Raw genomic sequence first — 15,454 nt, forward strand, 5'->3', positions numbered from 1 at the left:
AGAGGAATTATATGTTAAGGTTTTATCACCATGTTTACAATCTTCTTTTTCCCCTTCATTAAGGCTTGCTTTTCATCTTTGAAGATAACTAATAACAGCTTTTAATACATGGTTCACATTTACAGAATCTTTTTTCTGTATGAGAATTTGCATGTATTTGAAGAGAACTGAAAAAACTCAGAGCTTTAACACTCTTATTGCATTCATAACATTTCCTATACTGTGAGTGATCCTACATTTGCTAAATGAACTATGACACAGAGAAGTATTTACACAGTTCTAGTACTCATGGTGCTTTTCTGAAATTTGAGTTTGTTGATATATTAACAGTTAAACTAGAAAACCAATTACTTGTATACGTGTACATCAAATTCAATAAGTATACTCAACATGGAGACTGCTACATATTTTCTATTTGTTCTGAGAGAGAGGTATGTTATATCTTTTCACATCCCTATGCTCATGTGTCTTGTATCCAGAGTAAGTAATAAATGATGTACCTAGTAAAGGAAGAATAACAAATATAAGGTTTCCACATTGAGTTCACACAGTTTGACTTCTGTCCTCATAGACTTTTGATATACGGATTAAGGCAACTACAAAAAAGCTGCCCCTTGATTTGTAACTCTAAATGCCCCCTCACTAAACTTACACAGTCACAAGTATATGGGTTAAACTACCTTTTCTATGGACTATAAGTGTAAGAGATAGTTTTAAAGATCTACTTATCACCTATTCAACATGTATATCTTTTATAATATGAATAATTTGAAATAAATGGATTGACAACTTTACAGTATAGCTCTCATTGTATTATGATTCAAATGGTACTATAGGTCAGGACATTGTTTTCTTAACTTCTTTCTTAAAAGAATGGCTTGCAAATGTAGTTCACCTATCTGAAATTAAGGTATACGATTTTGTGAGAATTTAATAAACATCAATGTAGTTTATTATTTACATGTTGCTTTTGCTTAAAACATATAGGATTAATTACAAATTCTTCAGAGGTACATTTGTTTCAGCTTATACATGAAAATTACCTTTCATGTCTTCTAGAATTTTGACAATGTTCTTCAATATTGTGGTCTTCCCAACTGTATCCTAAAATATAATGCCAGAAATTGTATGAATTATATTAAAAATTGTAAAAAATTTAGTTACCATTTGAAGCAAGCCTTACAACCATGCCTGATTTATTTACCCCATTCTTCTTTCTCAATTATATTACAAAAGAGCATCGGTAACCAATGAATAGTTGTCCCCTTATACGAAACATAAAAGATAATACAGTCTTACCTATAGTAGTGAGGTTTCTGTAGGTCTCCACCATCACATCTTTGTAGAGACTCTTCTGGGAAGGATTCAGCAAAGTCCATTCTTCCCAAGTGAAGTCGACATGCACGTCATCATAGGTCACTGAATTCTAAAATATCCCATACATGTGTACAACAGAAAGTATGATTTTGACAACACTGTAAATGTGTAATTCTTTGATAGTATAGTCATAGAATTCTGGTGCTCCCCATACTTATTCCATGACAAAGACATCATAATTTAATCACCAAGACACTTTAGAAGCAAACTGAATAGGAGGTTCACCTCTGCCATTCTGAACCCTTTGAATGGGATATCACCTTGCAAGAGAAATGCCTACTAACCAACAATGAAAGATACATAAACAGATCAACAGTACAGAGTACAGATATGAAAAATTGTATGAATGATTAATTCCTAACTACAAAAAAGAAAATAAAATGAAAAAACTGATTGCATTGAATCTTGCCTCTAATCTTTGCACTCAGAAGGCAGAGATATGTATTTCTATCTACCTCTGAGTTGAATACCAGCCTAATCCATGCAATCACTTCAATGGCAGCCAGAAATACATGTTAAATACCTGTTTCACATGGGAAAAAAAATCAATCAAAAAACATAAAAGCTAAAAATAACTCATAGGCTTTTGCTGAAGTTTCTACAAAGAGTTACACATTCACTTCAACTCTTTATTCATCTACCAGAAATCTGAAGTGCCCCAATTTAAAGTGCAACATAAATGAGATTTTACTGAAAGGCATTCTGTATTTAAGAAATTATAAATGGACAAATGAAAGCAACAGAAATTAATATGCTGATTACAAATAATCAACACAGAGCAGGAAAGATGGCTCAACAGTAAAGAGTCCTCCTGGTCTTGCATACAGGTAGGCTCAAGGACTTACATGGGGGAATCATAACTATCCATTATTCAAGTTCAAGGTTTCTAATACCATCTTTTGATCAATGTAAGGACCAGGTACTCACATGGTGCATATCCACGCATTCAGGTATAATACTCTTTTTAAAATAAAACTTCCAAACAATCAAAACAGGCAGAAAGAAGGTTATGCACCTGCAATCCAATAACACAGAAGGCACAGGCAGTATTAATGTCATGAATACATGCCATCCTGGGAAACATAATGATACCCTCTGTCAAATTTTAAAATTAACGATATGGGTGAAGCTCAGTACAATAGCATATGCTCGATAAGAACAAAGCCACCATACAACAATATAAAAACTAAAAAGCCCACCTTTAATCCCAGGACTTGGGAGTCAGAGTCAGAGGTTCTCTGAGTGTGAAGCCAGCCTGATATATTGAGCTACTTTCAGGACAGCAAGGGCTACACAGAAAAACCTTGTCTTCAAAAAATAACAAACAAAAATGAAAACAGTAGGCTACCAAACCACCTTAGCACCAAATAGCAGCTAATTCTACTGAATCTTGTGTGATTTAGTGATACAGTTTATGATGGTGGAAAGTTATACCAGCAAAAGAAGAAAGCTGACTGATTAGTTTCAATTACAACACAGCAGGCACAAAGAACAGGTTGAGGATATAAAAACCCATTTTACCTGGTAAGTCAGAGCCACATGGCAATATACAAATTAATAGAAATTGATTAAATTAATATGTAAGAGTTAGCCAATAAGAAGTTAGAGCTAATGGGCTAAGCAGTGATTTGATTAATACAGTTTCTGTGTGATTATTTTGGGACTGAGCAGATGGGAACTAACAAGCAGCTTCCCACAACAAACTAATGCCAATGCTGCCAACTAAAATCAACTTAAAATCTTAGAGAGCTAGGAAAGGAATTCTAGACACTAAATAATGAAGTTTAGCCACATTTATTTCCCCAAATGGGACTTGCTCACTGGTAACATGCTGCGGCTCCTTTTAGAGAAGTTTTCCTGATTTAGAGGTAGCAGAGAAAAAGCTGAAGATTTTCATATAGTTATCCTCCTGGATATTGGAAGTAGACAAGATTGCCAGGCAAACCTTGAGTGCATTGGAGTGTGGGGGGTGGATGTAAGGGGAGATGGGTAGAGAGAAGGGAGAAGGGGAGGATTTGGGAAAGCTTGGGGAAATGGGATGGGTAGGATGGAGGAAGGGTGGATATGGGAGAAGGAAAGTAATTATCTTAATTAAGGGAGCCATTTTAGGGTTTGCAAGAGACTTGATTCTAGAGGGGTCCCCAGGTCCAAGGAGAGGTCCCCAGATTGTTCCTTGGGCAGCAGAGGAGAGGGTGCCTGAACTGGTCTTGTCCCATAGCCACACTGATGAATATCTTGCATATCACCAGAGAACCTTCATCTGGTGATGGATGGAGATAGAGACAGAGACCCATATTAGAGCACTGGACTTAGCTCCCAAAGTCCAAATGAGGAGCATAAGGAGGGAGAACATGAGCAAGGAAGTCAGGACCATGAGGGGTGCGTCCACCCACTGAGATTGTGGGACTGATCTAATGGGAACTCACCATGGCCAGCTGGACTGGGACTGGTGGAGCATGTGATCAAACTGGGCTCTCTGAATGTGGCTGTCAATGAGACCTGACTGGGAGGCCAAGGACAAAGGCATTGGGTTTTGATTCTACTGCATGGACTGACTTTGTGGGAATCTGGTTTGTTTGGACGCTTACCTTGATAGACCTGGATGGAGGGGGGAGGACCTTGGACTTCCCATGGAGCAGGGAACCCTGATTGCTCTTAGGACTAGAGAGAAAGGGGGAGGTGGGGAGGTGGAGGGAAAAGGGAGGTGGGGAGGAGGTGGAAATTTTAAATAATAAATAAATAAATAAACAAATGAATAAAACTGAAGATTTTGAAATGCTGGCTTTCCGTATTGTGCTGCCAGTGTGAACTCTTACTCTTCCTGGAGGACTGACTATGGGATCTGTGAGCAGATTGCTAATGACAACTTAGACCCCGTGTATGCCTGAAAATGGGGCAATGTACATGGCTCTTGGAAGCAACAAATATACCTCTGCCATTTTGTACAATGTGGAGAAAGCAGGCAGGCCATATTTACTCTACCAATGGCACAGCTTAAGTTCATAAGAAGTGCTTAGCATTTTAAGAAGCGCTCCTTATTTTTCAAAAATAGAAGATAATGATAATTTCTAGGATCTAAACAGTTGTAGCTTCCAAGATCATATAGGATTCGCCTCTGTAAGCTGTAAATATGTTTTATTCCCATTGGTTAATACAAAAAAAACTGCTTTGGGCTTATGGCAGCACATGATAGAGCAAGGTGGGAATTTCAAGCAAAGATAGAGGAGAAAGAAAGGAGAGTCAGGGAGATACTATGTAACTGCCAAAGGAGACAGATGCCTGATGGAAACTTACTGGTAGGCTACAACCATTGGAAATACACAGATTAATAGAAATGGGTTAATTTAAGATGTAAGTATTACTTAATAAGAAGCCAAAGCTATTGACAAAGCAGCGTTGTAATCAATATAGTTTCTGTGTAATTATTTCTGGACAGCCAGGAAACAAAGAGCCTCTGTCAACAGAATGGTGTCAAAATGAGGCAACTTCATCAACAAAATACTTGAGAAAGTTAAAAAAAATCTAGACACAAAAGAACAGAGTGAAGTAAGACTTCTTGGAAGCCACATATTTTTCTAGATGGGCTTTGTTAGCTGACAGCAAGCAAGGGTGCCACAGCTCCTATAAGAGAGATCTTCCTGACTCAGCATTGGCAACAATTGATGCCCAGCTTCTTTAGGGAAGGGTTTCCTGCTTCGTGATGACACAAATAGCTCTGACTCTTTTGGGAGGAACTGCACTGAAATGGGGTCTGTGTGCACCATGTAAGAAATTGCTTAATGGAGACATAGACACACCAAGTTCCTGGAGCTGGGGCACAGAGAATGGCTCACAGAGCTGGCAATAAACATACCTCTGCCATGTTGGACTAAGTAGAGCAAGCAGGCAGGGCTGAGGAGTTGGTCCTAGCCATGCCTGTTCAGCATTTTAAAAACGTGCTTCTGGTCAGAAAATAATTACAAATGTGCAAATAAACAGATTCAGATTAAAAGACCTGTAAATGGGTCACAGTGTATAAATGTAAGCAAGCTTGGGAGAGAAAAGACAGTTACAGATTAAAGGAGTAAAGAAAAATAAGCCATGTAAAGATGGGAAATACACAGAGTATAGATTATATGTATTATTGTATTTTCTTTGAGTTTTTTGATTGGGAATGAGTTAAGTACAGAGAGACATTTCATTTTATGGGCTGCTAAGCCAAACCAATATATAGTTTAAAGGTATTTTGACTTCAAAATTTGGGTCTAAGGATGTTGCTTTGGAAAAAAGGTTCTGCTTTTGTTTCTGCAGAGGATGAGAACCTGTTGATTCCTTCCAGAATAAGGTGGTTTGATGGACCAAGATCCCCTGATAGGTTCCATGAACCCTCAAAAATACTTAGCCCAACAAAAAGCAGAAAGCAGTTTGGAGAAAACTACTCCAAAATTCCCAAATATTGTTTATAAATGATTATTTACATTTAAAGGGGATATGATATAGAAATAATACTTTGCACTTGTATAGATTTGGTCTATTGATACAAATTTAAGGTCAACTTTGTTAAATGAATCTTTGCTCTTGTTTAAGGTATTTGTTAAAAACAAATTAATAGATAGTCATTTATAATAGTTAAATTTGTAGTCATATTAGCTAGGCTTTCTAGATGTAGGGAGATAGAGTTCATATGGATAGATATTCTTCAAAGCTTTCAAAGACACACAGAATATGGCATTTTAAATGTTTTAAAAACAGGACTTTTCACGACAGTGAGACATGTCTCCTTCTGGTAGCACCAATTATTTCAGAGAGGTTGATGGGCATTGAAGAAACTCATTATGGAATTTGCCTTCAATGTGACAAGGCTAGCCATTTGGGCAAGAAACTGCTCTTGGCTGGATTGTTTGATGGCATGTTGTATAAACTGCACATGCAGGACCTACAAAAAAATGACAGTCAAAGTTGCCTAAAGAAGGTGAGACTGTACCTGTTTCAAGAAAGAGTCTGTTAGACATTCTGAAGGACACAAAAAAAGGTGACTGAGAAACTGCCATTATAGGTGGAACTGTCTTTGAAATTTTCTGCTTCATGGAAAAGTCTGCCAGACACTTTGGGCCTGTAAACTGAAGATGGATGCCCCAATGTTACAAAAGAACTTTGGGAAACGGTCCAGGCAGCAAGATGTCTTTGTCAATTCTAGAGTTTTGGAAGTGCTTATAACTTAGGAAATATATATTCATCTGGAGTCTTTGCTGGAGTTGAAGAAAGACAGTTTTATAATTATAATAGATGAGATATAAAACTTTAGACTCACAAAGATTGAATATATGATAGAGTATTTTCCTTAATTTGCCAAATTAAATGGACTAAATATTTTAACTATAATTCTTGCTTGATGATTTTTTTTGTTATATGTAATCTTGCTATATCAAAGTTAAAAACCTTTCTTTTTATTTAGATAGAAAGGGGGGTATTGTGCAATTCCTCTCTGTATGCTGTGAATATGTTTTATTCACATTGGTTAAAAAGGAAACTGATTTGGGCCTATGGTAGCACAGAATAGAACAAAGTGGGAAGGCCAAATGGAGATAGAGGAGAAAAGATGGCAGAATCAGGGAGATGCCATGTAGCCACTGAAGGAGACAGATGCTGAATGGAACCTTAACAATAGGTCACAGCCATGTGGCAATGCACAGATTAATATAATGGGTTAATTTAATATGTAAAAGTTATTTAATAAGAAGCCTAAGCTATTGGGTATGCAGTCTTATAATTAATAAAATTTCTATATAATTATTACAAGTCTGGGCAGTGGGGAATTGACCAAGCACCCTTTGTCTATAAAAGGATATAATGAAGTATGCGAGCTATACAGCACACATAAGATTAATATCTAAGTTTAATTGTCCTGTTAAGCATTCATGATTCCTTGACTACTAAGGGATCATACAAAGAAGCTCAAGTCAGCCTGAATGCTTCACTGCTTGAGGGAATGCAACAGTCTGTCAGGAACTGGGAGGTATATAGTGACCCAAGAACCATGGACTTTAACCTGGTCTCTCAAGGGAGTTAGGCTGGGCCAGCTCCATGATTCCATGAAGAGCCTACTGCCCAGTAAAATCCTATGACCTTTACCTTCACTGTCAGCCATTACTTGCAACATTTCTATCTTCTAGGTCCTACAAGAACAGATGATTAAGCTCTTTGTCCAGTTTTCTAATATCTTAAGCATTCTTATAAGAGTCAACATTCCCAGATCCTTTGCAACAACAAAATCCTCTGAGTCCCATTTATGTTTCAACTTTCTTCTCTGTTGCTGTTATTAAATTATGCAATCAAAAGCAACTCAGGTAATGAACATGTCTATTTGGTTGTTAACCCTATTTCACAATTCTTCCTTATGAGAGCTTAGGCTAGATACTCAAGCTAATAACTAAAGGCAAAACAAGTGGAACAATTGTTTTCTGGTTTTCCCTCTTGCTTTGTCACTGCCTTGTACTCAACTAGCTCTCCTATCTATCCCAGGGCTGCTTGCTCAGATATTGCCAACTCAGTGGAAGAGCCTTTCTATATCAATCAAAATCAACAAATCTCTCTCAGATACCTAAATCAGGTATTCTGAACTAGGCATACTCTCAATTGGTATTTTCTCAGATCAATCTAAGCTATGTCATGCTAATAGCTGAGGCTATCTAGAAAGAGACAATAATATACAAGAAGGTTTTAATGATTTAAAGGCAATGTATTAATCATATCAATCACTTAAGCAGCAAAAACACAATCAAAGATAGATATGCCAGGATATCGAAAGAGGCAAACATCTAAGATAAAGAGAAAACTAAAACTGTCTCTCCACAGAATCTTTCCAAACCAACAAAAACACAAAGAACTCATAACATGAGAAATCTGAATACAAAATTTGTGAGACCATTATTTTCCAGAAAATAAGCAATATACTTAAATAACAATGAATAAAATCAACAACACAGATGGGTATCACTGACAAAGACACAAAGACATAGTATGCTCCTTTAAATAAAAACTACAAGATACTAACCAAAATCAAACTCTAAGAAATCACTTGAAACCTTCTCATGTCTTGCTTTTATAGAAAGTGGCATTGACTACTAAAATAAAATCTCATTATCCTATAGTAAAGAAAAATATGTCTGTTAGGATCACTTAGATACCATTTTGCTCTCCCTGACTGATGATTGCCTGTATGTCTGCAATCAGAGTGAGGAAATGAAAACATTTTAAAACAAAATTCAAGATAACAGATTTTTAAAGAATCAGTGGACACCTAAAGCAACTTGTTTTACTCTAACTGCTTTATAAGTCACAAGCACTTTGAAAACAAATTTATTGCTGCTTTTTGCTATGCTTGCGCATGAGTGAGAATGTCTTCCATATGTATACAAGTAATATACAAAACAGAGGGGTTCAGATGCCCTGGATCTGAAATGGTAGAGTTATGAGTCTCACAACTTGAGTGTAGGTATCTGATCTCAGGTCACCTCCAAAATGAATATGTGCTGAGCCACCTGCCAACATCCATAATACCTTTAATCCAATAAACCAAAAGTTTCTCATAGATTAACAACAAGAACAACAAAACCTAAATATATAAAGTAAATAAATGATCCTTGGAAACGTGATGCATTAAAATGAAGATAATGTGTATGGTAAATCTGTACCATAAATGAATACAGTACAATGACAATTCTCAAAAATTTACAACAGGAAAGCTGATTACAAAGCTACATTCATATTGGAAGCACTCAGAGTAATCAATGGAATTATGAAAAAATAATTATGAAAAAAACACACTGACATACTATGACTTCTTTTTGGGTGGTGGTTGTACATACCTTTAATCCCTGCACTCAGGAGGCAGAGACAGGAGGATCTCTGTGAGTTTGAAGCCAGTCTGGTCTACAGAGAGAGTTCCAGGACAGGCTTCAAAGCTACAGAGAAACCCTGTCTCAGGGAAAAAAAAAATTACCACAAAGCTGAACAATCAAGAATGTGTAAGGTATTTGGGAAAGAGGATGGAGAGAGAAAGCCAAGAATAAAAGCAGAAAAATATAGTCAGCTATTAATCAAAAGACCAAAGGAAAATTAGTCAGGAAACGTGTGGTCTTGACCAATGTTAGCCAGCTACCTATGATTCTATGTGTATAGAAATTAAATAAAGACTTCACAATTTTCACAAAATTACTTCAAAGTGACCCCGAAACTGTTGTTTCTGACCCTTCAGCTACTGGTATTTCTTCTAGTGAGGTCCCATGCTCTAGAGCCCTCTTTGCAAAAACAGATGATCTCTTGCTATGGTTTTGCAGCCCTTTAGACTTCCTGGTGTTTTCAGGCAAACCCAGCCCCAATGATGCCCAATCCCAATATAGAATAATATCTACTTCCTGTCAAATGGATTATAGCACAACGTGTAGATTCTGCTCTATCTACCTGCCCAACACCATACACACCTAAGAAACCTCCGCAGCTCAGAAACTCCCTTTGGCCCTGGAACTAAACATCACTGAATCACACCATTGCAGCTGGTGGTAGGAAAAAGTTAGAGGCATTTTAATCATGTATTACTAAAAGACAATATCACCATAGTTCTACCAGCTCTTAAACTATTTAAAACATTTATAAGACAAACTTGAAAGTAGACTGCATATTCAAAACTTCTAGAAATCAGATTATCAGTTTCCCAATCTGTCTACCCACTGCACACCAAAATCATGACTCTGTTTGTACACTGGGCAGTGAAATTACTAGCATAATATCCTACCATATCAATGTTTGGCTGCAGTCTCCCTCTCCACAGGTATTCCATACACAGGGAGGCTCAGAGGACAAGGAGCACTGTGCAGGTCATTACATAGAGCAACATAACCATAGCCTGGCTCATGGTCCATCCAAATCCCAGCAGAAAGAATAGCTCAACAGACCTTCCCTGAACACCCTACACTCAGCATGGCATAGCTTATAGTCTTCCTTACAATTCATCAAAACAAAAGTAGAGAAGAATCCTGGAAAGAATGTGCAACCTACCTGCCACTACTATTCCTGATTGCTAAGACTTTCAGAGTACCTCATTGGCTAAGGCCACCCTGCTGGCCTCAGAATATTATTAGCTCCCCTAATGGGTGATCAGAGATCACCAGACAGCACAGTACTTCCCTGTTCTGCCGTTCCAGCCCAGTAGACAGGGTTCTAGTCCACAAAGTTTATATTTTAGTAGAGATTCATCAACTTTCTTAGAGTATACTCTGTTCCTCATCCAAAGAACAGGGTCCTTTGTGTGCACATTTCATTACACACTCAATGTGCAATGCAGTTAACCCATCCCCTCATACCTGGGAAATCCTGCAGACAAATACAAGTCACATTCAAAACTATTCTTAAAGAAAAATGGACCATGAATTAGAAGATAATAGGGGGTCATGGTGAGGCTTGGAGACAGGAAAGAGAATGTAGATATGATATAGTTAAAATCTCAAAAAATTATTTTGAAAATAGTGAAACAGGGTTTATGGCCATGTACTTCAGAAACTGGGGATTTATATTAGGCACAGAAAGATTTCCCAAACCTTTTATCTCAGGGTGTACATTTAAAACCAGTAAAATAACAGTCCTGTTAGGCAGGGCCACATTTTACTCAGATCTATTTTGGTTGAACGACTGCAACTATAGCAATTTGGTTTCATGAGGTCAGTTCTTTATCCATATTCTTGATTGCTTTGGCCTGTGGACAACAAGAAATGGCCAACAAGACACTTATGGAGCATCTAAAATTGATTACCTAATTCCTAATTAGGCAATCAGTACATAGTTAAACATTACTAATCTCTCAACTACTGTTGAAGTAGGAAAGTTCTCAACCACTGCCTGTCTCTCCCTTTCTGCACTGTGAATCTACCAGCTTCAGGCTTGATCTATAAACTCAATTCTTGCACAGATCCCTCTTAATTTATAAGCAAGCACTAAAAGACAGAGATACTGTAGGTCACTCACTAGCTGTTCTATTTTTCCTTCTCATAGACCAGTCAAGGCCCAGTCCTGCAGGAGTTGCAGGACTATCTATCTAGCACTGGGCAGCAGAGGCAGGATTAGTTGTTTAAAGTAATTTTCAGTTACATAGCATGAGGTAACAATAATATAAGCTCATAGTTTCCCACACCAGTATGGCAGAGTCTCCCCTTCCCCCAAGGAATCCACACTCAACAAAGCTGAGAGGCCGAGGGCCACTACCCAGGTCACCACTCAAATTAACATAACCTGTCTGGCTCATGGTCCATTCCTTTCCAAGCAGCTCTGACAGCTCAGCCAACCTGCTCTTCCTGGTTTGGGCACAGTGGCTCCTACATTCACCGTGGCATGGCTTTGTAGTCCTCCTTACAGCTCCCTTCAGCAGAACAAGAGAATCCTGTAAAGAATCTGTAAACTACCTCCTACTGGTGCTCCTGATTGCCTAGAAGAGTCCTTCATTAGCTAGGATCACCCATCCTGGCTTCAAAACATTAGCAATTATCCTACTGGGTGAATAGAGATCAAATGTCTTAGAGTACAAAAACCCTCCAGGTTTGTCCTTCCACACTATGGTGAGACAAGACCCTAATTTGTAGTTTAGTAAAATCCTCCATTCTCCCAGAGCACTTCCTGTTCCTCCTCCAAGGCACACAGTCCTATGTGTACACATTCCATTATACACTCAATGTCCAATGTAGCCATCCCTTTACTTCATAGCTGGGAGGTCCTGCAACCAAACACAGGACACATTCAAACAGTAATTGTTAAACAAAAAGAGGCCATAAATTAGAATATAATAAAAGGTTCATGGGAACAGTTGGAAGCAAGAGAGGGATAGTGAAAATAATGTAATTATAATATCAAAAAAATATGGTTAAAAAGAAGAAACAAGCTTCATGGTCATGTGCTCCAGAGATTAGGGATCTGTATTACAGCACACCAAGTACAACTCACATCATTCTCTCAGGGTATACAGTCATGATAGGCAGAACCACACCATTTTATCCAGTTCTTCTAGTTTGCAACTATGATAACTAGAGTAATTTGGTTTAATAATAAGTTCAGTTTTTATACCGATTCTTGAATGCATGGTCTGTGGTGTGTCACTTCTCATTGCTAATGTCAGCTACTGTCACAGCAGGAAAGCTTTCACCCTCTTTCTTGTCCATCCCCTTTTCTGTTGTGACTATGCTTGCTTTACAATTGGTCAGTGAACTAAATTCTTACACCGGTCTTACTTCACTTATAAATTCACAATAAAATATGGAGAAGTTGGAGGATACTCTTTCACTAATCTATTTCTCCTTCCCACAGACCAGGCAAGGTCCAGCTTGGAATGAGTTGCAGGACTGTCTTTCCAGCACTGGGTAGCAGAGGCAGGATTAGGTGTTCAGAGCATTTCCCAATTACATAGTGTGAGGGAAGCCTGAGCTACAGGAGACATTGATATAAACCAGTTGTTCTCAATCTTCCTAATGTTGTGACCATTTAAAACAGTTCCTCCCAATGTGTTGAACCTCCAACTATTAAATTATTTTCACTGCTACTTCATAACTATATTTTTGTTACTGTTATGAATTATAATATAAAATATCTGTGCTTTCTGATGGTCTTAGGCCAGTTCTGAGATAGGGTCATTTGATTCCCCAAAGGGATCTGGGACTACAAAGGTTAAGAAAACCTCCTTTAAACTGATATAAATAAATAAACATCACTTAAGAAAAAATAGAATGAAATTATTAAACTAGGAAGCATTGAAAAATATAGCAGTAATGCATTTTAAAAAATGAATATTAAAAATGATACCAATAATTGATGATTTAAAATGATTTAAAAAAGTAGAAAATTTATCTATACTCAATCTGAAATGGAGTAGGCTTTTCCCTGATAGAGAGAATGCCATTAATAAGAGATTATATGACTTTGTTCCATGTAAAATATTAGGTACTGAGTGCTGTAATGTGATGGTGTTAGAGTCAATTGCCTGTTTCTCAAACCTTTCAGCTGACTTAACTATGTCAACTAAAGTTGTACATATCTGCATAGGAGAGTTCTCTACTTGGAAACTGAATATTTAGTAGTTCAAGCTGTCCTCCCTAAATTGTACACCCACCAACTCTGTCTGCCTTGATTCACATGGAAGAAATTAATACATGAAGAGAAATTACAAAGAAAGTCACTCACCATGCCCCATCAGTCCTTCTTTGTAATGGAGATTCCTGCAGTGCAGCCTGTGACCTAGCCATTATCTAGTGTGTTTCCTCCTGCAGTGAACACAGAACAATGTTCCTCCTCTTCTGGTCTAAAGGAAGAAGCCATGCTCCACACACAAATCCTTTCCTGTTCTGCAATGAAAAGTCCACTATGTGACGCAAACACAATTTTACAACTGTGTGGTGCTGCAGACGTGTAATCCAAGGTTTAGTGTTTAGTCAAGATGAGAACAAGGGAAATGCCTTGTGGGGCTACGGACAGGGTTCAAGCACATCTCAATCAAAATAGGAGACCTTGACACAAAATTAGTTTTCAAAAAGACTGGAGATTAATTCTAGAATTAATACCTTTATGGCACAACAGAACTTAATGTTGGTTGTGACCCTGTAATGGCCCCTTGAGCAGCACGTAGAAGCCAGTTTTTTAATGGAAGGATGGTCATTTGTGCTGGTTGTAAATCAGGCTTGTCTCCTTTGTTATGGGAATGTAGTTGGTTAATCCTGGGAAACAAACTTTTATATTTTATCATACTAATCTCTAACAGGTTAGAATAACATTACCTTTGGGGTATCTGGGGTGCAGCATTCCCTTGCTTAAATTCTACGTTGTGATTTAATGTTTCCCAAAAACTGGAAATTTTATTTCCATCAATTCTACTCTGCTACATCACAGTTTAGCAGTGGAGTGCTACTCTATACAAGAAATACTGTTTAAAAGCTCCACAGAATTAACTCAGGATGGATCCTAAACCTAAATATTAAATGTTCAATGTGCAGAACTTCTGGAAGATACTAGAGGGTCCAGGCTCTCTGACCTTGGCTAATCTGTGTTCCATTGCGACGATACGAGCTCTAAGGGAGCCTGCACTTCACAGTGAAGTCAACAAGGGTATTTCAAAGCACAGTCCGTTCCCAAATCTCTGAACAGGCGCAGTAAGGAGAGTGTAGTCACTCAGAGGCTATCAGCCAGCTCGGGAATTTCAAAAAACATGCAGAATCACGGAGGATCACGCAGACCCTGCTGGGGCATGCAGGACCCGAAGGACCAGGCAGAAACTTGGTGAACTCTGCACCTGGTCACCGACTCCTACCCGGCCAGAAGAGGATCCACAACACTGTCTCCCATGGCTCAGCTAGCTGCTTCTCCCGGTCTGAGAATAGCCGCAAGCTCACCACATTGTGATTTTCCAGCTCGTCCATGCTTTGCTCAGCTTACTGCACTCACAGCAGAGAACAAAAATCCGCTGACGCAGACTTCTCTTCAAAGTCAAGCTTGAAAACGACTGCTGCCGGAAGAATCCTGCACAACTTATGACTGGCAGGTCACCTGAGGGCCTGATTGGCTAGTGAGGTCTGAGTGACAAGAACACCTTCCTTAGTGGTACAGTATACTTAAAGACACAGCACAATTTTTCCTGGCTGCGACTTCCAGCCAGCCACAGAACTTTTCCAGCCACAGGCTGCCGGATTAGCTTTGAAGAGGAGCTGGCGCCAGCGATTTTGGGGCTGCAGTGTGATCGCTGCTGCAGGAAGCTGCGCGGAGAGTTTGGGAAAGCCGAAAAACCACCACGTGGTGAGAGCTGGGCTGCTGGCCCCAGAGGGGGCGGAGCAGATGAAGAGGTGAGGGAGCCAGTATTGAGGGTCCTCCCCGGATCTGGGTGGGAACCTGCAGCAAGATTCTCTGCCCTGTGAGGTCTCTTGCAGCCCTTGCAAGTCCTTGGACCAAGAGGCAGGCCTTTGAATAACAGCTCCGTGGGCTGAATTTACTCAGAGCATTAGGTGTAGGGAGCTGTATGTAGAAACATCTTTCTATTCAACTTCTGCGTGCTTTTGGTGCTTCCATGAAAAGC

At 38.7% G+C, this 15,454-nt stretch overlaps 1 protein-coding gene and 1 pseudogene across 2 annotated transcripts in view; one reads left to right on the forward strand and one right to left on the reverse strand.

Moving 5' to 3' along the window:
- LOC125393630 (uncharacterized) overlaps nt 1–15,454 on the reverse strand; it is a 33,282-nt gene that overhangs the window by 4,369 nt on the left and 13,459 nt on the right. Inside the window, exons 3-7 of the mRNA XM_087896672.1 lie at nt 14,990–15,320; nt 14,778–14,947; nt 2,305–2,392; nt 1,300–1,426; nt 1,044–1,104 (exon numbers count right to left, since the gene is read on the reverse strand). Of these exons, the coding sequence (XP_087752798.1) occupies nt 1,044–1,104; nt 1,300–1,426; nt 2,305–2,392; nt 14,778–14,947; nt 14,990–15,320 (777 nt within the window). The remainder of the gene's footprint in view (nt 1–1,043; nt 1,105–1,299; nt 1,427–2,304; nt 2,393–14,777; nt 14,948–14,989; nt 15,321–15,454) is intronic.
- Nucleotides 14,901–15,454, forward strand: part of LOC146895757 (olfactory receptor 4P4-like) — a 31,392-nt pseudogene continuing 30,838 nt past the window's right edge. Inside the window, exon 1 of the transcript XR_015735497.1 lies at nt 14,901–15,224. The product of XR_015735497.1 is annotated as an olfactory receptor 4P4-like (transcript). The remainder of the gene's footprint in view (nt 15,225–15,454) is intronic.

Source organism: Myodes glareolus, chromosome 2 (genome assembly GCF_982192425.1).
Source record: "Myodes glareolus chromosome 2, mMyoGla1.1, whole genome shotgun sequence".
Classification (NCBI taxonomy): domain Eukaryota; kingdom Metazoa; phylum Chordata; class Mammalia; order Rodentia; family Cricetidae; genus Myodes; species Myodes glareolus.